General features: G+C 32.5%; 8 protein-coding genes and 2 non-coding genes across 10 annotated transcripts; 6 read left to right on the top strand and 4 right to left on the bottom strand.

Annotated features, from left to right (window-relative positions):
* Positions 1 to 137: 137 nt before the first annotated feature.
* Positions 138 to 3353, bottom strand: MIL1 (Mil1p; the record flags this gene model as incomplete). Its single annotated transcript, XM_046078360.1, has 1 exon — positions 138 to 3353. The coding sequence occupies one exon, from the start codon at positions 3351 to 3353 to the stop codon at positions 138 to 140; it is 3216 nt and encodes a 1071-aa protein (XP_045936966.1).
* Positions 3354 to 4449: 1096 nt separating this feature from the next.
* Positions 4450 to 4815, top strand: SCDLUD_000647 (60S ribosomal protein eL22; the record flags this gene model as incomplete). Its single annotated transcript, XM_046078361.1, has 1 exon — positions 4450 to 4815. A coding segment is annotated over one exon (366 nt), but the record flags the coding sequence as incomplete, so codon positions are not given.
* Positions 4816 to 5694: 879 nt separating this feature from the next.
* On the top strand, positions 5695 to 6693 carry BMT6 (25S rRNA (uracil2843-N3)-methyltransferase; the record flags this gene model as incomplete). The annotated part of the gene is made up of 1 exon (XM_046078362.1): positions 5695 to 6693. One exon carries the CDS (start codon positions 5695 to 5697, stop codon positions 6691 to 6693), a length of 999 nt encoding a protein of 332 aa, XP_045936964.1.
* Positions 6694 to 7119: 426 nt separating this feature from the next.
* MOB2 (Mob2p) lies at positions 7120 to 8319 on the top strand (the record flags this gene model as incomplete). Its single annotated transcript, XM_046078363.1, has 2 exons — positions 7120 to 7142; positions 7371 to 8319. 2 exons carry the CDS (start codon positions 7120 to 7122, stop codon positions 8317 to 8319), a joined length of 972 nt encoding a protein of 323 aa, XP_045936963.1.
* Positions 8320 to 8780: 461 nt separating this feature from the next.
* RPO41 (DNA-directed RNA polymerase) lies at positions 8781 to 12713 on the bottom strand (the record flags this gene model as incomplete). Its single annotated transcript, XM_046078364.1, has 1 exon — positions 8781 to 12713. One exon carries the CDS (start codon positions 12711 to 12713, stop codon positions 8781 to 8783), a length of 3933 nt encoding a protein of 1310 aa, XP_045936962.1.
* A 715-nt stretch (positions 12714 to 13428) lies between these two features.
* On the bottom strand, positions 13429 to 15301 carry TUB2 (beta-tubulin; the record flags this gene model as incomplete). The annotated part of the gene is made up of 2 exons (XM_046078365.1): positions 13429 to 14781; positions 15290 to 15301. The coding sequence occupies 2 exons, from the start codon at positions 15299 to 15301 to the stop codon at positions 13429 to 13431; spliced, it is 1365 nt and encodes a 454-aa protein (XP_045936961.1).
* Positions 15302 to 16332: 1031 nt separating this feature from the next.
* On the top strand, positions 16333 to 17748 carry SCDLUD_000642 (heme-dependent oxidative N-demethylase family protein; the record flags this gene model as incomplete). Its single annotated transcript, XM_046076692.1, has 1 exon — positions 16333 to 17748. One exon carries the CDS (start codon positions 16333 to 16335, stop codon positions 17746 to 17748), a length of 1416 nt encoding a protein of 471 aa, XP_045936960.1.
* A 44-nt stretch (positions 17749 to 17792) lies between these two features.
* On the bottom strand, positions 17793 to 17926 carry SCDLUD_000641. The gene has a single exon (XR_006829181.1). It is a non-coding gene; the product is annotated as a snR46 (small nucleolar RNA).
* Positions 17927 to 19994: 2068 nt separating this feature from the next.
* SCDLUD_000640 lies at positions 19995 to 20066 on the top strand. Its single transcript has one exon. It is a non-coding gene; the product is annotated as a tRNA-Pro (tRNA).
* Positions 20067 to 20487: 421 nt separating this feature from the next.
* On the top strand, positions 20488 to 23463 carry VRP1 (Vrp1p; the record flags this gene model as incomplete). The annotated part of the gene is made up of 2 exons (XM_046078366.1): positions 20488 to 21334; positions 22445 to 23463. 2 exons carry the CDS (start codon positions 20488 to 20490, stop codon positions 23461 to 23463), a joined length of 1866 nt encoding a protein of 621 aa, XP_045936959.1.
* Positions 23464 to 23829: the final 366 nt, after the last annotated feature.

The raw sequence follows: 23829 nt of genomic DNA, 5'->3' as shown, positions 1-23829 counted from the left end.
ATTTTATTTTTTTTTCAACACACATAGAAAAGTTGCAACAATATTGTTTTCTAATCTTTGGGAATATTTAAAAAAAAAAAAAAAAAAAAAAAAAAATAAAAAATAAAAGGGTAAAAATTCTAATTTTTTTTAATTTCTTAAAAATTATCACTAAATTGAACATCAGGTTTCCCCTTACCTCTAAATTCGTCATCATCTTTTGGAAGTACAGTATGCCCAGCAGACAACAATTGGAAATTTAAACCATTGTTTATCGGTACTTCATTTCTATCACCATCTTTAACAGGCTCCAATATTTGCGTTACATTTGTTTCTTCTAGACCGGCACCAATTCTAATTTTATTTAATTCACTGACCAATGCTTTTGTATCAACGAGTGAAGGATCTTTCAATCCAGGCGATTCTAATACTGATTGCGCAACAGGGGCATGAATAGCACTTTCTTCCACCATTTCTTGCCATTTTTGTTTCTTAGGTTTAAACCATTTGGGTAACCAAGTATTCTTGTTAGGTGATCCTTTCTTAGCCAATTTTTTTTGAGCTTCATCTAAATCATGGATCAATTCTCTTTGTTTCTTCAAGTTTTCCGGATCTGGAGAGTCATCTATTTCCACAAATTCTTCACTTAGAACAGAGATACCCAATTGTTTTAAAAGTTTGGGTATGTTCTTACGATACGCCATATGGCCCTCTACCCACTCAGTGCAGTCAAAATTCTCTATTCCCTCTATGCTTTCAATGGGTGACAAACCAGCAACCGTTTTCATACCACCACTTGTAGCTCTAAATAAATAGCCCAAAACCCAGTCTTTATTGGAATAGCCGTTTACGAATCTACCGCTAACCACTGAACGTGCCATGGCCCAATCATCCCTATTATATACAATCGGCGAGCCAAATATAATAACATTCTCGACCAACCCAACAGCTCCTCGCTTACATAACTCAATCAAACAGGAATAAATAACTCTTGATCCTAGGGAAAATCCGATTAATGTAATAGGTCTATCCCCCAAATTTTTTGATAAAATAGTGTCCGCCAAAATCAAACCGGCATTCCAAGCTCTATCCAAAGAAACATTCCATGGATTATCAATAATATAACCCAACTTGGATAAAGCCATAGGCCATTGAATAGCAGCCATAAACGCAGTTAAAATGGTGGCACCCAAAATTTGTTGAATTGTTTGTGTAATAATTTCACTTGCTAAAATGTTGATGGTTTGACCAGTAGAACGCAACATCTCTGGTTCCCAATATAAAGAATACAAATCACCCTCTACAGGATCCACAGTGGAAAAGGGTAATCTAACATCATCTTCAGTACCAATCATCCATCCAGAAACACTAATAATCAGGTTTATTCTTCTATTATTATGCAATGGTTTAAATTCAAAGGTTTTAACACTACCCATCCGCCTCTTCATGGAAGCATGGCCTATATTAGCACCAATCGCTGTGCTTGTAACTGCAACAATAGCTGTACCACCAGCCCCAGTCAAAAACCCTGTAGCACCAGTTATACCAATCGTAGACAACCCGGCAGCAACACCCGCACCAATAACGGGCGCTAAAAGACCACCACTCAGTCCTAACACTAAAGACCCACCAATAGTTGCCAAGCCTATATACATAAGCTTCTTTTTTTTTATCAAAGTTTTTCTTTTGGTCATGTGTTGCTCTTCGACCCAAACCTGATCATCAGCAGACTGTTCCATTTCCAAGGCTTCCGTAACTCTTTTTTCAAAATGATTAATTTCATCTCTAGTTATGTTTAGATGCTTGGCAAAAGTTATCAAAATAGTTCTTGATCTTGCATCATAACTGGATTTTGATAGTAGTAGCAAAAAAAAATCGCAAATAATTGTCCAAGCAACGTCTATATCTAAGTCACTCTGTTCTTTTACCTCTTCTGGAGAAATAATTTTATGAGGGATGTGTTTTGAGGGATCGTAGTCAACGTTAACGTCAACGTCAACGTTGTTTTTAATATCTGGCTTTTCCAATTTATCGCCAGAAGAAAGGTCATTATCAACAGCAGAATCCTTGAAACGTTCTGGCGTGTCATTCCCGAGTTCAACTCGGTCCCGATTAGTGGTATTAGTATTATTACTTCTATCTTTATTATTTTCAATTATATTACTACTCTTTTTTTCGTTTTTAGAATATAAATTTCTTTCCATAGCAGTGTCTATTTGATCCTTTCCAGAATTTTGCATGTGTTCTTTCTCTTTCTGTTGATCGATGTGATCAAGAGTTGTGTCATCTAGTTCAAATTCCTTTTCTTCGAACGGATTTGATACTGTTCTTGAAACTTTTATCGACTTGCATAAGTCGTCTAATTCAACACCATGCGAGGTTAAATTTTCAATCATTTTAACCTCTTCAGAAGACAAATCTAGATGATGATATAACCTATTCATAATATCTATCTGCCAATAACCTGTGTTTTTTTGGATATAATGCAGTCTTTTGGCTAGTTTTTTCTTCTTCAAAATATTTGAGCCTAAACATCTTTCTGCTAGTTGTGTACAAAAATGATGAATTAAAACATTAATAGAACCAACATACGCTATTTTCTCTCTATCAGACAATAAACTCTTCATGCTACTTAATTGATGTTCGGCAGTCATTTCTTCATGCGTTAGGCCATGTTCATCATCATCATCGTCGTCGTCGTGGTCGTCGTCGTCGTCTTGGTAGTAAGTGCGTTCTTCCTCAGAAACTTGTTTTGACCCATTACTCAATGAAGGTTGTGATGTAATCGTTGATCTGGTTCTAGAGCTAAATAAAAAATCAATTTTCTTGTTAGTTTTTTGTGATCTTTGGGCTTGTTTTTCGTCATCAACTTTGGTATAACCAAATGTACTTTTGTTTTTATCTTTGTCCTCTTCATCTACTTCTTCTAACGAAAGCATTGACTGTTTATGTAATTCTAAATCACCATGTTCATTATAAACATTGTGGGAAGCAACTGCAGGCATTTCCTGCCAACCAAGGTCACTGTCATCATCACTAAGGATTTTATTATCATCACTAATCACACTTGCCGGCTCCAAGTTTTCCTTGAACACATTATCTTTGTTGCTACATATTTCCTGATCTTTTTTGGTTGTAAGGTCCACTGTATCGACATCTTTTTCTTCTGGCAAAATATTGATTTTATTATTGCTACTATCTACATTTTTTTTAGCTTCTTTATCTGTATCATCTGAATTTTTTATATTCTGGTTTTCGTGTTTCTCCTTCCCTTTATCATCTTTCAAGACTGCTGAATCTACGTTAAAGTTGTCATTATCTTTTGTATCCATTAAACTATTAGTATTCTTTTTCTCAATTACAATGCCCGTCATGGTACTGCTTTTGATATTATTTAGTGATTTACGTTCATTATTAAAACTTCCTATGAAAAAGAAGCCAAAATCAGAAAGAAAGGAAGAAAAGGAAAGAGGAAGGGAAAGGGCAAAAAGAAAAACAAAAGAAAAAAAAAAGGAGAAGAAAAGGTTTTGCAAAAAGAGATCTTTTTTTTTTTTTGTTAAATGCCTAAAGATAACCCAAAACATGATTACAATTAAATTTAGACATAAACAAAGATGTAGTTTACCTTTAAAAAACAAGCCAAAAAAAAAAAAAAAGAAAAAAAAGATACAAACGACAAAAAAAAAAAAAAAAAAAAGAAATATATGCCCTATTTTAGGTTGTTATATTAAAATTGAATATGACATTGAAACCGTACCTTTTATAATAAAATTATTTTTTTTGTCAAAAAATTATTAAAAAAGTTTAACTGATAATTATTTTCTTTTCTTTTTTTCATTTTTTTTTTTTCATTTTTTTTTTTTTTTTTCTTTCCTTTTTTTTTTTTTTTTTTTTTTTCAAAGTCTTGAATTGTATAAATTTAACACCGTATTCGTAATCTAAAATAAATTTTGTTTATTTATGCTAGTTTAAGATTGTATCCTTATAAACATTATTCAGTACATTTTTCAGTAAAAAATTCAAAAAAGGACATCAAGCACTAAATTATTTACTATCCAAAATGGCTCCAAACGTATGTTAAAAGAATCTATTCGAGATTTGGTCGGTAATTAGTGGTACAGGTTGTAATGAATCACACAAGTTGAAATATTATTAATATGTCCTATTGGTAATTAACATTAAGCAACAGATAAGAAAAAAAATAGACTGAGGTGCGAAGAAATAAGCCGGAATATAATATGACAAACAAAAGTTTGTGTATGATATGCTACTTTAGAGCTTTAAGGCTATTCTGTTTGTTAAATATTCACCGTTACAGAGATTTGTGAAATTTCTGTGTGTATGTGATTGTTAATAGCAGTAGGCTTTTAATAATATTTAAAAGTTGTTTTTTAATATGTTTCGACTTACTAACTTTTATGGTATTGTTTTGTTTCTAAAAAAAAAAAATAATTAGAAAGATAAAGCAAGACAAACAATTATACTCAGACTGCTAGAAAACAAAAAGTTGTCAAAACCTTTACTGTTGATGTTTCCTCCCCAACTGAAAATGGTGTTTTTGACCCATCTGCTTATGCTAAATACTTGATCGATCACATTAAGGTTGATGGTCAAACTGGTAATTTGGGTAATGCCGTTGCTGTTGAAGAAAATGGTTCTGTTGTTACTGTTGTTTCTTCTACCAAATTCTCTGGTAAGTACTTAAAATACTTAACCAAGAAGTACTTGAAGAAAAACCAATTGAGAGATTGGATTAGATTTGTCTCCACCAAGACTAACACTTACAAATTGTCTTTCTACCAAGTCACTCCAGAAGATGATGAAGACGAAGAATAAATGGTTTAAATTACCTTATATAAAGATATGCTGTTGTAGTGTCTTTTAATTTAATGCCGGATAAATTCTAAGTATTTTTTTTTAATCATTCTGTACATTTTAGGTTTGTAATTTCGTTTTAATAACAAAATTTTAATATATATGTTTCTAGAAGATTGGTTAAAAATATCCTTTTTATTTAAACAGTACTGCTGTGAATATGTTTAAAATGCTAGATTGATTTTTAGCGATGCCTTGGTTGAGTAAATGCTTATGCAAGTGTCAGATTTTCTCCAGTTGATATTTGCACGTCACATATTTAACTATTTTCGTTCTTATCTTAGTTAGTATATCATTTTTTTAGTCAAGTCATATATAACTTATATGCGAGGTTTTGGCTATTGGAGTTAAAGATTCCTGGGTTTATCATTTATGTTAATGGGCGTATTACATAATATGGATAATTCTGTTGATGGGTTAGTTTGATTATTTGTTCAGCATTGCTATGCGACCGTTGTATTACATTGTACCAATATTTATCCTTGCCTAAATGTTATAGATTGCTTTTGTGTTAACAAATCAAAAAATATTAAAAATTATATATATATATATATGTCTAAACTGTTAACAATGAGACTGTCATTATGCCTAAAAGAACATTGTTTAAGCTAGTCATTTTTGTCGTTGGCAAGAAAAAAATTGCAGAAAACCCACCTCGATGTATAAATTTATAAGTTTTGAAAATTAAAAAATTTTTTTTTTTTTTTTTTTTTTTTTTTTTTTTAAAAATACATTTTCTTCACTGTACTTTTTTTTTAAAAATTGGAATTTATCATTATTAGGTATCGAAGTAATGACATTAGGCATTTTGTAAAATAAAATAATAACAACAATTTTGAAATGTCAACACTCAAAGTGTTACCAATTAATGCCAAAGATGCATTATCACCACAAGAAATTATTGATCTATTTAAGATATCTTTCAAGCATGAATTATATGAATCTGATCTAGAAGATTTAAAAGAGACTATTCAGGCCATTAAAGGTTATTTGTACGAAAGAGAGTATCTATCAGCCTTTGACTCTGAAATAAAGAGGATTGCTTATTGTTGTAGGTGGAGTCCGAGCAGGGGCATTTCGTATTCTTCTTTATTCTCCTTTATTAAACCCATTTGCAATATTTTAAAAGGCTTTGGAATGAAAGAAAATGGAGAAAGTTTGGAGGAAGGAATAGAGTGTTTGGATATTAATGATAATAACAAAAATACTAATAATATATTATGTATTGGTGGTGGCGCAGGTGGTGAGTTGGTAGCAATTGCATCCATTTTTACGCTATCAAGAGATTTTAATAGTAAATATTATAAAACAAAGGATAATAAATCTACATCTTCCTCCATAAATTTAAAACTGGTAGATATTGCAGACTGGTCTAGTGTGGTAAATACTTTAACCAAGGAAATAAATAAAAATTGGTTGCGTGATTTCAGTAGTGATTTTAAAGTTGAATTTGAAAATCGAGATATTCTAAACATTTCAGAATTAGGGTTAAACAAAATGGACCTGATTACTCTTTTATTTACAACCAATGAACTTTTCAATGAAGATAAAGCTGGGAGTATTCGATTTTTCCAGAAATTGAACGCTGAATGTCATAAAAATGCATATTTATTGATTGCAGAGAGTGCTGGTAGTTATTCACATATCACGGTTGGTAGTAAAAAGTTTCCATTACAATTTTTGATAGATACGTTATTGCTGGGTAAGAGAAAAACAGACGGTGATTGGGAGCTGGTTGATGAAAATGACAGCATTTGGTATAGGTGCAATGAGGAGCTAGACTACCCTTTAAAGATTGAAAACATGAGATTTTTCTACAGACTGTACAAAAAAAAGTGAGTACTTGTTGTGATTTGCATTTTTAATCAAAAAGATTTAATTTATGTTAAGTATAATTGAAAGATCAAATAAAATTAATTATTTTTATAAATTGGAGGAGAAACAAACGGCAATTTTATACGATGGATCAAGCCGTAGGTTGTTACCCGGATATGGTCGTATAGAATTACACTCGTTTGATTTAGAATTTTCAATTTTTTTTTTTTTTTTTCTTTCTATTTTAAAATATATAATTATATATATATAATTATAACAGAAATAGAAGTGGAACAAAGTTTTACCATTTATTTATAACATCTGTTTTGATCTATCACCAGTTATCTGGAAACTTATCTTTTTTTAAAAAAAAAAAATTGCATAGTTAAACATATCAACTAAATCGACAAAATAATAGTCGGAAAAACACAATTATCAATTTAAATTTAAATGTCCTTTTTTTCATCCTTTAGGTATGTTTTTTTTTACTTTGCCTGTTAGCACATGTACATTTTAGTACCACTATCAGTTGCTAAAATTAATTCTAAATTAACCAGTAATATCAATTCTGAAGAATACATATACTAACGTTTGTTTTCGTTTTTTTTTTTTTTTTTTTTTTTTTTTAATTTATTGAATCTGGAATATTGTCATCTTTATTCTCATATAAGTTAAAATTAAGCACGAATTAATTGGTTTAGAGCATTTGGTAGAAATAATAAAAAGGCAAAGCAATCGCAGCCTAATACTTCAAATTTAAATAATAATAATGGTGTGAATAATAGTAATAATAATAATAATACTACTACTACTACTACTACCAATAATAATAATAATAATAACATTGGTCTAACGCAACCATCTGCGATGCAAGGTGCTGCGTATAGCAAACCTTCTGTACCAAGTTCACCATATTTAACTGCACATGGTTCAAATTCCAAACTATCTATGAAAAAACATACAACCGGTAAAAAATTCTTTCAAACTTCAAATGATTCAAGAGCGCAAACTACGAATGATTCAAGACTGCAAACAAGCAATAACAATTCACCCGTCCAAACCCAACAGATTATGTTTTTAAGTGAACCATTTGTAAGGACTTCGTTAGTTAAAGGTTCTTTTAAAACTATTGTACAGTTACCTAAATATGTAGACTTGAAGGAATGGGTAGCTTTAAACGTATTTGAATTCTATACTAATCTAAATCAGTTTTATGGTGTAATAGCTGAGTATGTTACACCCGAAGCTTATCCAACAATGAACGCAGGTCCACATACAGATTACCTATGGCTGGATGCTAATAATAGACAAGTGTCACTACCAGCAAGTCAATATATAGATTTGGCTTTAACTTGGATCAATAACAAGATCAATGATAAAAACTTGTTCCCAACAAAAAACGGGATTTTATTCCCAAATAATTTTGCACGTGATGTTCAAAGGATAATGATTCAGCTTTTTAGAATTTTTGCGCATATATATCATCACCATTTCGACAAAATCGTACACGTATCACTAGAAGCCCACTGGAATTCTTTCTTTGCACACTTTATCAGTTTCTGTAAAGAGTTTAATTTAATTGATAGAAGAGAAATGTTTCCTTTGTTGCCACTAATTGAAAATTTTGAAAAACAAGGAAAAATAATATAAGTGATTTTACAAAGACTTTTTTTTTTTTTTTTTTTTTTTTTTTTTTTTTTTCCATAAAAATATATATATTCATAGCAATTGATAAATCTATAAAATTATGTTATACTTCTATTTTCTTGTATACTATGATGTTTGATTCAAATATTATCATATTACAAAAACGGGTGTGATCTATAATTAAAAATATTTTGAAAACTATACTGATTTAAAAAAAAAAAAAAAAAAAAAGTATCTTAAACTATGGACTATATACACGAATAGAACCTCCAGTTTACACAAAATATGTTGAATGGAAAAAGAAAGGAACTCATAATAAAAATAAAAATAAAAAATGTGGTACATATAATATAACAAACATTATTCCCTAAAAACTAAATAATTTAATAGTCTGGGGAAAACAAATAACCATCAAATAAAAAATAAATGTATTCGGATGGAATCATAATAATAATAAAAAAAAACTAGGAAAAAAAATATTTGCTGTTTTTAAGTTCCCTAACATCAAAATCACCCTTTGGAGGGATATCCGGAATCTTCAATGGAGTTAATGCAATAATACCACTTGAAGAACTAGCTGATTCCATTGATTTCAACTCCTCTTCAGAGTATTGGGAAATAATTGAAACACTGGTCTCCATGTTTTTACCCTTGTCAACCAACGCCTTGTCTTCAGAAGCTAAATATTCCCTTCTTTTTTTCTCTAGATAAATTTCATCCATAATTGTCACTGGTCTATTCAATTTAGTTTCCAATTTTTTCCTATATACTAGCAACTTAATCCCAGCTGGGGAAGATCTCAGTATTTGCATTATTTGTAAATAGTTACGATATCTGTCATCAAATTCATTCTTTAGTCTTTCAATTAAATCAACCTCATGCAATTTAATAAATTCGTCTCTTAGAGATTCGTTCATAATATCGACATCACAGGCATGCGTCCAATATGAATCGTGGACAGCCGCAAAGGACAAGCCCATTCTACCACACCTTATAGCTGATAACAACATATGAGAAGCGTCCAAAGAATGAATAAAGTTTGGCGGAAACCCAGCTTTCTGTTTTCTGGAATTAACTGGGTTAACTTGAAACGGATCGCTGATGTAAACAGTCTGCAAGTTGGTGGAAACTTGTTTTTTGGAGGCATCACGATAGGGTTGAACTATAGGTAACCCCAACGGAGTTGTCCAAATAACACTAGTCATGTAGTCCGGTTTAGTACCATTCTTTAATGAACGCTCGTCTACATCAATCCTGATGGATTTAGAAATAACTTTGGCGCAAGTGGCTAACCAATCCTGAATCAAGTGAGCACTCTTAAACAACTTTCGGATGGATGCAAAAACATGTTTGGTTAGGTATTTAGAATATTCAAAAGAAACCCCTCTCTCACGAAACACCGGTAATAACTGCTTGTTGATTTGCTCGGTAGCCCCTATCGAAGTAACACCATAAACATTTGTCATAACTGTTTGTTTGACAACCTTTCTTTTTATTTTGTCTTTTAAAACAGTGGCTTTCTCATCCCCCTTGGCAGAGGCCTTTTCTAATCTTTGAACAACTAATTTCGCAACATACGCATAAACGTCTTGAGGACGGGAACTTGGAACTAAGTTGACTTGTGTAGCACCTTCTATATCACCACCTAATGCAGCATAGTGCTGTAGCCCATTACAAGTACCATCTTGGTGAACAGGCTGGTGAGAGACATAATCCTCCGGATTTTTCAACTTATGTGCTTCATTCAATTCTATACAAGTAGCCAAAGCCTGCCATGGTTTGTCAGCCTCTTTCCACCAACCTTTGCCATCAATTGGATGTTCTGCTGAATCCTTGATGTCAGCCAAATGTTCTTCCGCATACTTGACACGATCTTGAAATGGAGTTTTATCAAACCCAAACAGATTAGCTAAATGAATTTTCAACCATTTTAGACCCTGTGGTCCTAAACGTTTACCCTTCCAAAATATCAACAAGCCACGGCTCATATCATTACCTAAATGATTGAAATGCGGTGATAATGGGTAGGCACGGCCCCTAAAGTCCAAGTTATGAGGGAAATAAAACTTTTCTCCCAAAAAGGCACGCGCAATTTCTAGCTTATAATTGGCATCGCATCTCATAGACCTATTTTTGGAAAATTCATTGGCCAATAACTTATTTTGCAACTTCCAGTCCCTCAACTTTGCTGGGTCCGCATCCCTCTCTAACGGAGGCAACAAGCGTAGTTCAGTAGTCACAGCCGGTATCTTCAAAAAATCTCCACCAGTGTTCCAAACTTTAGACATTACTTCAAATACTCTTTTATTCACAGTCCATGCAGTATCCCCCAAGACATTAACACCTTCATAAATTTTATCGATAATCCCATTATCACTAACAGCCTTCAAGTATGCTATTTGTTCCGGGGACTCTTTGGTTCTAATTAAATGTGATTGTGTGTACAAATATCCGCCGTTATTCCAGGATTTCCAAGGACGTGGTTTAATTAACATTGGCAATAGTTGTGGTTGCACTGCAGACACTAAATCATCCTCGCTTAAACGACTAACAAGATTCTTATGTATCTTAATAACCCCTAATTTGCTACCATTGTGGTATTGATATGTGTGGTAAAACGCAGGAGCCTCTCCTGTAATCATTTTGTTACTAACAGGATCCCTACCTTGAACACCAACTGTGGCAACATGAGTCAAGATAGAAATTAAAATAGATCCCATTTTGGCGCGAATGTCTTGGGGCCATAGTATTTTAGATTTTTCAAGCTCAGAATCTCTAAAAGAAAATTTGGCCCTTTTAACTAGCATTTTAAATTCTGGCGAGTTCTTGTTGACAGTTTTAAATTGATTAGATTCATTTTTCAACAATTTTTCTGATCTAAACTCTAGTTCAACACTTTTGGCCACAGATATAACTGCCCTAGCCGTTCTCATACCTTCAATAACTCCACCAGTCGAATTTAATTTTAAAAGATCCAAGATCGTAATAACAGTCATTTTCTCTGGTGCAACTAAAATCATATATGGAGCATATTGTAATCTTTTATCATCAGCAGCGGTTAATAAACTTTTATCCTTTGTTAAAACCTCTTGACAACGTCTGACCTCTTCCTCAACCAACGGTAACATCTTTTCATACCATTCCCACAACGTGACATTTAACTTCTTTTTGATGCCGACTAGTTCACCTCTCTTCTTAGATTCCTCAAAATCGTGTCTCCAGCGTTCTCTAGCCGCATCTGTAGCCCGTCTTTCTAGTTGTATCTGTCTTTCATGGTTGATTTCTTCTAATAAATTATCAAACTGTTTTATTTCCTCTTCTGTCTTTAATGATTTATAGATATCCATGAAATTAAAAGACTTATGATTAGCAGACAAAATATCTTGCTCTAAGAATTTTTGCAACCTTTCTAGCTGATTATCGCTCAAAGACAAACCCAACAAAGTTTGTCTAACAACCTTCATACCAATAGTATCAACAGAAATTAGCTCTTCAATTCCATCTTTATCCAAAGTTTCAACATTTTTGTCCAAGTCAATGTGATGTCTCTGTTCTTGCAACATTCCACCCCCATTAGTAATACAGCCATTCATATTAGAAGCATTATCTCCCTCGTTACCTAATTTCTTTTCGAATAAAAAGTTTATATGAGTTGGAAGATCTTCTTTTTTGACCAGTTTTAAATCATTGATTAAAATAATGTAATCATCCAAAGTCAAAATATCAGTGTTCTTCATAATTTCTTTTTGTCCCTTCAACCCCATGGATAAATACTTGTTAATATTGTTGGCCAGTTTTTCTGGATCAGCAGTTTTACCTACTTTAATAGAATGGTGTATTAAAACAGAAACTGTTCTATCGTTATAATCGACTCCACTAAAATTCGTTTGTAAAGTAGTAAAAACATGATTTTCTAATTGCGAAACAGTGCATGGCCCATTTTTAGTGCCCCCAATCTCACTATATTTCAATAAATATTTATTGAAATCGTCAATGAAAAATTGTCTATGAGTTTTGATGGCGTATAAAGAAGTTAGAATTGAAAATGCACGATCCAAATAGCCTAAATGTAAGCAGGCCTCCAAAAGTGGCCATAAATTCATAACCTCTTTGGTGGCATTGTCAGTATCATTATTCCTGTAGGTGCGATCAAAAGGTTCAAATCCTGGTGAAAATGTGGTTAACTCTTTGGATTTTGTAAAATTAATAACATCGAGGGCAGAAGTTGACGGATCTAGGGAAGTTACCGATTCAGTTGGCTTTAATGTAATTTTCGTAGAGTGTGTATTTAAAATTAAAGAAGTATGGATATTTTTTGGAGAAGATGTTCTTCTCAAAACGTCCCGAAAAAATGACTTTTCATAAGAATGGCCAAATTTCTTTGCAAACTTCAACATTAAGCAGTTTTGAAGGATGAGTGAGGGTGAGTAGGATGTTTTGTTTTGACTCTTGTATTGTAACAGTAATGGATTTGTGAGTCTAAAAGCCAACAATAAATGCAAAAGAAGAAAGACTGAAAAAAAAAAATGAAAAAAGAAAATGAAAAAAAGAAAATGAAAAATATATATATATATATATATATATTGCATGCATGTATAAGCATGATGGGAGGCGAGGAGAGCTGAGAAAAAAAGAAAGAAAAAAAGAAAAAAAGAAAAAAAGAAAGAAAAAAAAAAAAAAAAGGAAAATGGGCATTGGTGTAACCCTCTCGTTCTAAATGATTTTCTGTGCATTTCTTTTTTTTCCATCCATAATAATAATAAAAAAAAGTGAATAGAATCTAACAAATTACAAATTTACATAAGAAAAAAAATAAACTGTCTTTGAGCATAATAATAATAATAATAATAATGGTGGTAACTAAAAAATAATAATAATAATAATAATATATATATATATATATATAAGTAACTATATAAATACGAAAACAATTCGTTTACTAATCAAAAGAAAAAAAAAAATTATCACAAATTAAAACAAACAAAAAGATAACACCAACTATATTTTGTATATTTATCTTACTTTATCTTCAAAAACTTTATGTCTTGCAATAAATTATTTAGGTATTATTGTGTATCTTCAACGTTGTAACAAGCAAAAAAGAAAAGACAATCATTCAAAATTTTCAGCTATTGGTTGTTCAGTAACTTCAGCCTCAGCAGGATATTCTATTTCTTCATCTTCGTCGACAGTGGCTTCTTGGTATTGTTGGTATTCATTAACTAGATCAATCATATTGGATTCTGCCTCAGTAAATTCCATTTCATCCATCCCCTCACTGATATACCAATGCAAAAAAGCCTTTCTCTTGAACATAACAGAAAACTGATTACCTATTCTCTTAAATAATTCCTGAATAGATGTAGAGTTACCAATAAATGTTGCCGCCATATCCAAACCTTTTGGAGCAACAGAACACACAGCAGTTTGAACATTGTTTGGAATCCATTCAACAAAATACGAAGAGTTTCTGGTCTGAACCTTCAACATTTCATCCTCAACTTCCTTAACAGAAACATTCCCTCTAAACAAAGCAGCAGCAGTAAGGTATCTACCATTCCGTGGATCAGCAGCAGCCATCATGTTCTTTGCATCAAACATCTGCTGGGTTAGTTCAGGAACGGATAGGGATCTAAATGATTGTGAGCCAAGAGAAGTCAATGGGGCATAGCCAACCATGAAGAAATGTAAACGTGGGAAAGGAACTAAATTTACGGCCAACTTCCTCAAATCAGAATTTAATTGACCTGGGTAACGCAATGAAGTGGTGACACCGCTCATGACAGAAGAAACTAAATTGTTTAATTCTGCATAAGAGGGTTGATCCAGTTTTAACGTAGATTGACAAATTTGATATAGGGCTTCGTTATCAATACAAAAAGTTTCATCCACATATTCCACTAATTGGTGGACAGATAAAGTAGCATTATATGGTTCAATCACAGTATCAGATGTCTTTGGAGAAGGAACAACAGAAAAGGTAGCCATCATCCTATCAGGATATTCTTCTTTTATTTTGGAGATTAACAAGGTACCCATACCAGATCCAGTACCGCCACCTAAAGAATGAGTAATTTGGAAACCTTGCAAAGAATCACAGCCTTCGGCTTCGCGTCTAACAACATCCATAACAGAATCAACTAATTCGGCACCTTCAGTGTAGTGGCCTTTAGCCCAAACATTGCCCGCTGAAGATTGGCCAAAAATATAGTTGTCCGGTCTAAATAGATTACCAATTTTACTGTTACGGATGGTATCGATAGTACCTGGTTCCAAATCAACATTGATTGCACGTGGAACGTATTTGCCTGAGGAAGCTTCATTAAAATAGACAGGCAACCCACTCCTTTCTAGTTCATTAGTGCCAATATATTGACCATTAAAATCTAAACCATGTTCACCACAAATGGTTTCCCAAAAGGCAGCACCAATTTGATTACCACATTGGCCAGCAGAAATATGAATCTTTATAGGAATCAAGAAAATAATAGTATTATTATCGAATTAATACAACAGGAAGAAAGTTAGTAAATAAGTTATTAGTAAAGAATGATATATATTTTTATCATAAAGGTTGTGAAAATGTATGTAGAGAAAAAGAAACAGATATTGGATACTGAAGCAATAAGTGATTGGATGTAATAATAACATTTCTCATTTAATTGATAAAAACTTTAATATGGGGATGTGTATAGGTCTGCTAAATACTGCCTCTTTTTCATTAATCAGCCGCCTATGTTTATGCTTGTTTTTGTTTTTGTTCTATTTTTTTTTTTTTTTTTTTGTAGTAGTAGTAGTAATAGTAGTAGTAGTAGGAAGAGTGTAAATAAAACTACTTCCTTTACTTCAGTTTCAATCTTAAATCATTACTATTTTTTTAAATAACAAAATTGACTCATCTATTCATTTTCACATGTACATATCTGACACAAACCAAAGTAAAAAGAACTAATATCTATAAAAAATGACATACAATCTCTCTCATTTTTTATTTTTCTTGATTTATTTTTATATGTTAAATTTATAGGTACAGTAATGATTATTCCTAATGTTGCTTATTTTAATATTCTATCCTTTAATCTTTCTTTTAGCAAGAAAAAAATGATATATGAATTATGAATGGAACACTATTTAGTTGTTAAAAAAAAAAATATATATATATATATAAACATGATCTATTTTGTGCAAAAAAACATAATTCAAGATGTTTCGTAAAACAAAACAAAATAAAACAAATATTTTTGCACTTGTGTTTATTTTTCTTTTTAATTGGAAAATTTCCTAACAAAAAGAAAAACAGACTGTATTGTGATCTACGTATTTTCTGATTACAAATAGGCATGGAATAAAAAAAAATAACAACAAAAAATAAATAAATAAATAAATAAATATATAAATATATATATAAACACGAAATTTGTAATTTGTATCCGGGTAAAATGATCAGATCTTTAAACAGACCGAAGAGACAGAATGGCGATTAGTACGAAATGAAATATAAATGGATTAAGTGGAGAGAGTTGTCAAATTGGACGAACAGTAATATTTTAAATAGAGATTTTTTACTCTAAATTAAACAAAAAGGAAAGGAAAAAAAAAAAAAAAAAAAAACATTGGTGTTCGAAATGGAATAGTTGTAGATATTTTTGTTAATGGTCTATATCCGATAATAACTCTGCAAAACCCCGAAAGATAGATATTACGATCTCTCTGTTGTTCTTATCAGTTGTAAGCCTGTAGGAAAAAAGAAAACTAAATAGAAATGCACACATAACTATTTACCCAACTTTTTCCTGTGGAATAATCGAGATAAACTGATTAAAAAAAAAAAAAAAAAAAAAAAGGAATATACATATATATATATATATAAGCATTAATCATAAGAATAAACAAAAATATAAATATGAGTTAACAATTGCCATGTTTTTTACTTATTGTATCTTTTGAATCTTAAAAAAAAAAAAAAAAAAAAAAAAAAAAACACTTAAAATAATACAATACAAAAAACTGCTAGCCATGTATGAATCACTCTTAGCTTTTCTGAAAAAAGAAACTACATTGCCAATATTTTTTTTCTTAGTGTATTTATTGAAAAGGGATTTATTTGATAAATTAAAAGCAAATGATGATAAGGTTTTTCCAAAAGAGAAGCTAGATAATAACGCTGATGGCGTCAAAAACGAGATATGCACCTTTAAAGACCGTTGGGAATCAAGTAATTGTACAACATTTAATGATATTGAAAAAGAACAACCAGAGTACGATTGGTCTATTACCAAACCATATCCATATAAACCTTTTAAACCTGGTGAATACAACTTAAACATGAATGTTAAAACCATTCCAAAGAACGAATGGATAGTTTTGGAATCTACGTATAAAACTAATATTCTGAAGAAATGGGACATTATTAAAGATAACTATTTACATGTGATATTTTTCCCAGATCCAGAAACCGCTAAAAGGCAAGAAACTGTTAATTTGACAAATAACGATTTTGCAAAAGCAAAAGATACGGTTTGTCGTTTGTATGACCATGTAGTTGGGTTCTTAATTAATAAATTTCCGCATTATTTTGAAGTGGTGTTGAAAGATAATGGGGAAACACCAGGGGTTCTTTATAATAAAATCTTGGGTGAATATCATCCATTGAACCCTTGGAAATTTACATCTGTTGATGATTACCAAAACTGGTCATTCCTGAACTATTTCTGTTGTGAGAAAGATAATTACATTGTGCCGTATTTCGTCACGACTGAATCTGTGAAGTATCATTTATTAATATTAAGTGTAGCTCGCTTAATAGAAGAAGACTACATATTATTGTTCCCTAATGAAAATCGTCAATATAATAATGAATATATTTTTCAAGCTGGCGTATTCGCATTTGCAGCAGGCTTTGATCCAATGGAAAGATTTTTAAAACCAATATCTTTAGTTCATGGACCAGTCCCTGAATATAAAGCTAGATTACAAAAGAGTATGAACAAGTTTTTCCATGTCTTCCAACCTGGCAAAGTAGTTATGCGAGTAAACTTTTCCTTCCAAACACATCCACACTTTTTTGTGGTTAGTTCAAATAAGGGTAAGCCATCTGAAATAATTAGACCCAAAACCATCGAACAATTGAATAGCGATGGCTCTGACCTTTTTTACAGAAGTGAAAGACAGTGCTTGATCAAGTTGGATGCAAACGATAGTATGTATGATGGTCCAATATGCTTCACCATCAAAACCTATCTTTTTAGTATTATCAAAGATTTGTTCCAAATGGATTTTTATAAAGAACCTCAAATTTTGAATGACTTAAAAAGTGCGGTTTTAGACATGCAAGAAAATGTTGGACAGTATAAACGGAAACCAGAGTGGGGACCAGCCCTAGTATCACTAATCGATGAAGAGCTAACAAAGAAAAAACAATGTTTGTCATGAGAATAAAAAAGATAAAAAAAAGGCACTTTTTTTTTTTTAATCTTGTATATTCCGTTTTTGTTTGGAGAAGATTTTACTACTCACAAAAACTGCATATGACATATAAATATCAATTTAGGCTTCGCTTTGAATCATCATACTACAGGGTGAAAAGTACAAAGATCTTCGAAGAAGCCAACATAATAGTATTAATCTGCCTACCAAATAATGCGAAAGAGGGAAGAAAAAAAAAAAAAAAATTTAAATAACAAAAAATATGAATAAATAACAACTGTTACTTTTTCCATATAGATATATATACATATATTTCTTTTAATGGTTTCTTAGGCTAATCAAATTGCCAAATACAAACTTTATGGTATTTATTAAAAGTCTTTATTGACTTGGCGGTCTTGGGTAATTCTCGATAGTATACATTTGTTTTTGTCTTGAAAGAATCTTATTATGTAATTTCCTTCTTAATACCATGGTAGCAAACTATTAAAGAAAAAACAAAACATAACTAGAAAATATCTTATAAAGTATGAAAGACGACCAAGGATGTTCTTTGGGAAAGAAAAAAACTTAAGTAAATTAAATTTAAACCAAAAGAGGATGCGATAAAGTGGTATAAAATAAAAAATAAAAAATAAAAAAAAAAAAAAAAAAAAAAAAATTAATGAAAAAGTAAAATAATAAACAATACTAAAAATAAAGATTTTATTAAATTTAATACAGGGCTTTTTTTTTTTTTTACAGCGGCTAAGTAAATTCCAGCGGATTTAAGTCATAAATATTCCTTAATTTCTGCAACCCGTAAGACTTATTTTATGAATAATCTCTGCTAAGTGAGAATCACTCTTGGGTGGAGGGAAGTAATTGGAAAGGTATTATATATATATATATATATATATTAATACAAGATAAAAGAATACTGTACAAACGTTAAACAAATTGTATAAACTAAAATAAGAATCTGCTATGTACTTACGCATTAGTATATGAAGGTGGAAAACGTACAGTAAAAGGATTATAATGCTTAATGAATAATTGAGCCACCAATAATCATTAAAGAATAAAAACACGTCTATTAAATTAACAACACCTAAGATTGATTAAATATCATACCATTGGTTTTTATTCATGCTCTAGTACGTGAACTGGATTGGATTGTTCTGAGGCTAGATGGGTGTTGATCGCAAAAATTACCATACAATACAAAAGAAAAGCTAAGTTGAAAAAAAAGTATCAAAATAATCACGTAATTTGAAACTGCTTAAAATCAAAGCATTTGCATAATATTGATTGATTTACTAATAGTAAATCATATATAGGGAGTTAACTTTTTTGATATTTCATTATTAATTCTTGTTGGTTTATGTGGGGTTACTCTATGCTACTGAATATTATAGAACGTCATGGAAAACGGGAAAAGTAAAATAAAATTAATGTAAACCGAAAAAGTATATGAACGCAGTGAATTAGTCCACGTCAAGAGATAATTACTGATTATATAATTGCAAATATAATGTATGTGAAGGAAAAAGCAAGTATTGCAGGAATTGACTATAGAAATATTTGTAAATTGAAACTTTCATGTTACAAGGTGAATTGGGCTAAAGATATTACTTGGTTAGACTCGTTCCAAATCGATCTTTTCTCGTTACTATATATCTTCTATATATAATGTCTAATTACTTAAGTTCTAAACTAACTTATATAAACAAGGAAAATATATTTACGAAACCCAAAACTCTTTAGTGAGAAGTTAGCCTTATACAGTCCCGTTTCCTGTTGTCAATACGACAACTTTTACAATAAGTAGGACAGCGCATAGCATTAGTTTTTCAATGCGGCATTGTTAAATTTGATACCGTGATTTTACAACAATATTAGCTTTGCTGGCGTAACTACTATTAAACTTAACAACCTCGTACAAGTCTCTTTACGGATAAATCATAATAACAAAGTATCTCACTATTTACCGTTATTAGCACATGATTTATCTTATTATAGGGTTTACCTTATAAGCTTTCCTTCGTAATACGAAATGCTGGAAAAAATGTTAATATAAACATCAGACATAAAAGTGAAAAATGAATAATATATAAAGGTAATGATTTATTATAAAGTTACTCATCAAAGTATTTGAGTTATAGTATTAAATAATCTTTATTATATGTAAAGACCTAAATAAAATAAAAAATTAATTACTGTAATCATTACGAGTAGTGATGTATTATGCTAACAATGACTCCAATAAATTTGGGCGTGTGGTCTAGTGGTATGATTCTCGCTTTGGGTGCGAGAGGCCCTGGGTTCAATTCCCAGCTCGCCCCTTTTATTCCATAATTTTTTTTTTTTATTCATATAAATGCAGATTTATTAATTAATTCGCTAAAAAGGAAAAATGCGTACAATAATAAATTTTTTTCTTGTTTGTCTTTTTGCTTTCTTTAGTTATTTTTTCTTGGTTTTTTCTATTATTTTTTTTTTTTTTATCTATATCATTTAAAGTACACCCCTTTAACAACAAACAATCGACCTTGAAAAAACAGAAAAAACAGAAAAAACAAAGAAGTTAGGTTTCTGATACACTTATTATCATTTATACTAGGCACGTCGTATTTCTTTTTTTAAAATTAACTTTTTGAATCGTTCGACAAGCAATATATATATTTTTTGCTATTATTATAGTTACCATAAAATAGCTTAAATAAACATTTACCGAAAGAAAAAAAAAATTGAAGGACAACAAAAATGGCAGGACCACCACCACCACCACCACCGCCACCACCTGTTTTAGGAGGCGGAGCAGCTCCAAAACCAGCTGCTTCTGTTATGCAAGGCCGCAATGCATTACTAAGTGATATTCGTAAGGGGAAATCTTTAAAAAAATCACCAATGAACGATAGAAGTGCCCCTCAAGTTGGTGGCGGTGTAGTTAATAACAATAAAGGATCTTCAAATGTTGGTAGTGCACCACCACTTCCAGGAGGGGCACCACCACTTCCAGGAGGGGCACCACCAATTCCAGGAGGGGCACCACCAATTCCAGAAGGAGGATTGGCAGAGTTGGCAGGGATTTTAAGTAATGGAATGCACCCAAAATTACATCATATATCATCACCGTCATCTAATGATAGTTCCAGTAATGTAGGAACAGCACCTAGTATCCCAAGTTTACACCATGTGGGCAATAAGAGTACTGAAGTTAACGTTTCCAATATTGACATACATTCATCTCCTAGTTTTACTGCACCCAAAATTCCTACTGGTGCTCCACCAATCCCGAGTATGGGCGCTCCACCAGTACCCAGGATACCAAATAATAGACCAACAAAGCCAAACAATAGACCAACAATTTCAAATAAACAACCTTCCACACCAAATACTAGACCTACAATGCCAAGTAATAGACCTAATAAATCCAATCGCAAATCTACCATCAATTATAATAATAACAGAGCGTCGGAAGCATCCGTTATACCACCAACAGCAGCATCTGCACCTGCTGTTCCTAAAATGTCAGCACCTGCTGTTCCTAAAATGTCGGCACCTGCTGTTCCTAAGATGTCAGCGCCGGCTGTTCCCTCCGCTCCACCACCCCCTCCTTTACCAACAGCTCCTGCTACATCTGCTCCACCACCGCCACCAGCCCCACCAATGTTGAATATGAATACCTCTAGCAACAATTCAAAAAAATCCAACGTTCCAGTATCTGGCGGCCCATTACCATTTTTGGCCGAGATTCAAAATAAAAGAGATGATAGATACGTTGTTGAGGATGGCTCGAATTATAATACACAGGTAAATGAAAGTGACAATGCATCAACGTTAAAGGCATCCTCAGCACCTGCAATGCCACCACCAGCACCTGCAGTACCACCATCAGGAGGACCAATGTCATTTATGGATGAAATAGCTTCCAAAATTGGACATCACAATAATTCTAGTGGTAATTCTTCTATTCCTAGGATTTCAGCACCAGCTGTTCCTAAAATGTCAGCACCAGCTGTTCCTAAAATGTCAGCACCAGCTGTTCCTAAAATGTCAGCACCAGCTGTTCCTAAAATGTCAGCACCAGCTGTTCCTAAGATGTCAGCACCAACTGTTCCTAAGATGTCAGCACCAGCTATTCCTTCTGCTCCACCTCCTCCTCCATTGCCAACAGTTCCTGCTGCATCTGCTCCACCACCCCCTCCTTTACCAACGGCTCCTGCTACATCTGCTCCACCACCGCCACCAGCCCCACCAATGTTGAATATGAATACCTCTAGCAACAATTCAAAAAAATCCAACGTTCCAGTATCTGGCGGTCCATTACCATTTTTGGCCGAGATTCAAAATAAAAGAGATGATAGATACGTTGTTGAGGATGGCTCGAATTATAATACACAGGTAAATGAAAGTGACAATGCATCAACGTTAAAGGCATCCTCAGCACCTGCAATGCCACCACCAGCACCTGCAGTACCACCATCAGGAGGACCAATGTCATTTATGGATGAAATAGCTTCCAAAATTGGACATCACAATAATTCTAGTGGTAATTCTTCTATTCCTAGGATTTCAGCTCCATCTATTCCTTCGGCACCAGTTCCACCACCAGTAATTCCTATGATGTCAGCTCCATCGGTTCCACCACCACCACCGGCAGCATCGGCACCTGCTGTTCCTAAGATGTCAGCGCCGGCTGTTCCCTCCGCTCCACCACCCCCTCCTTTATCAACAGCTCCTGCTACATCTGCTCCACCACCGCCACCAGCCCCACCAATGTTGAATATGAATACCTCTAGCAACAATTCAAAAAAATCCAACGTTCCAGTATCTGGCGGCCCATTACCATTTTTGGCCGAGATTCAAAATAAAAGAGATGATAGATACGTTGTTGAGGATGGCTCGAATTATAATACACAGGTAAATGAAAGTGACAATGCATTAACGTTAAAGGCATCCTCAGCACCTGCAATGCCACCACCAGCACCCGCAGTACCACCATCAGGAGGACCAATGTCATTTATGGATGAAATAGCCTCTAAAGTTTCACATAACCATACTAAAGTTGCTGCGCCAGCGATTCCCATTTCTTCGGCGCCACCTGTCCCATCTTTACCATCGGCACCCCCACCACCTATGCCTGTTGAATTTACATCTTCTTTGCCCCCTCCATCTCCATCTATAACACAGTCTCCACAGGTGATGGCTGCTGCGGAATCTTCAGAAACAGCCTCATATAGCGCTGACGATAATACCGTACAACAAGAAGATGTATATTCTTATGAAGATAATAATGCTGGTAATGACAATGAGACCAATAATTATGCTGATAATAGTAACAATTTTGAGTCGGAATCTGATGAATATGTTAATAACAGTAATACTAATAGTAATAATAGTAGCACAACCTTTTCTCCCTTCAATTCTGCGACTAATATAGCCTCTTCTATAGGATCCTTTAAACAAAGATTATTTTCGCATAAATCTACCACAAGCAGTAGTACAAATACAGATGCTGAAGGATTTCGTAACGATGACAATAACAATAACAATAACAATATTATGCCTGAAAATAGTAAACGTGGAAATGGTTCTAAAATCATTATAGATGATTCAAGATTTAAATGGGCAAATAAGAATGATTTGCCTGCTCCAAGAAAATTTTCTGGCAGGACAAAGTTGTATCCAAGCGGTAGGGGTAGTAGTGTTCCACTGGATTTAAGTTTGTATAATTAAAATATTTATATAATTTAAAAAAAAAAAGAATATATATATATATATAATAAAAGTAATATTGATTACTTATTCTATATGTTTAAAATTACTTTTTTTTTGGCAAGTTTCAGACTTATAGAGTTAAGCTCTTTACTAAAAAGGTCCTGCCTACTAAGTTTACATTTTATTAAATCTGAAATAAATTAAATGTGTATCACAAATGTAATATTCTCAAAGTTTTTTCGGTCCCAAGTGTGCAGTGCACATAATTAAATAACTGATATACCTTTAATAATTAAAGCTTCTTTTAAAGGATGGCTCAGGTCATTAATTGTCAGGCTTTTTAAAGGTGTGGTATTTAACTTTTGTTAGATGCGCAAGCTGAGT

This window comes from Saccharomycodes ludwigii, chromosome I (genome assembly GCF_020623625.1).
Source record: "Saccharomycodes ludwigii strain NBRC 1722 chromosome I, whole genome shotgun sequence".
In the NCBI taxonomy this organism is placed as follows: Eukaryota; Fungi; Ascomycota; class Saccharomycetes; order Saccharomycodales; family Saccharomycodaceae; genus Saccharomycodes; species Saccharomycodes ludwigii.
The sequence above is the reverse complement of the archived record's forward strand: the minus strand, read 5'-3'. Positions and strand labels throughout refer to the sequence as shown.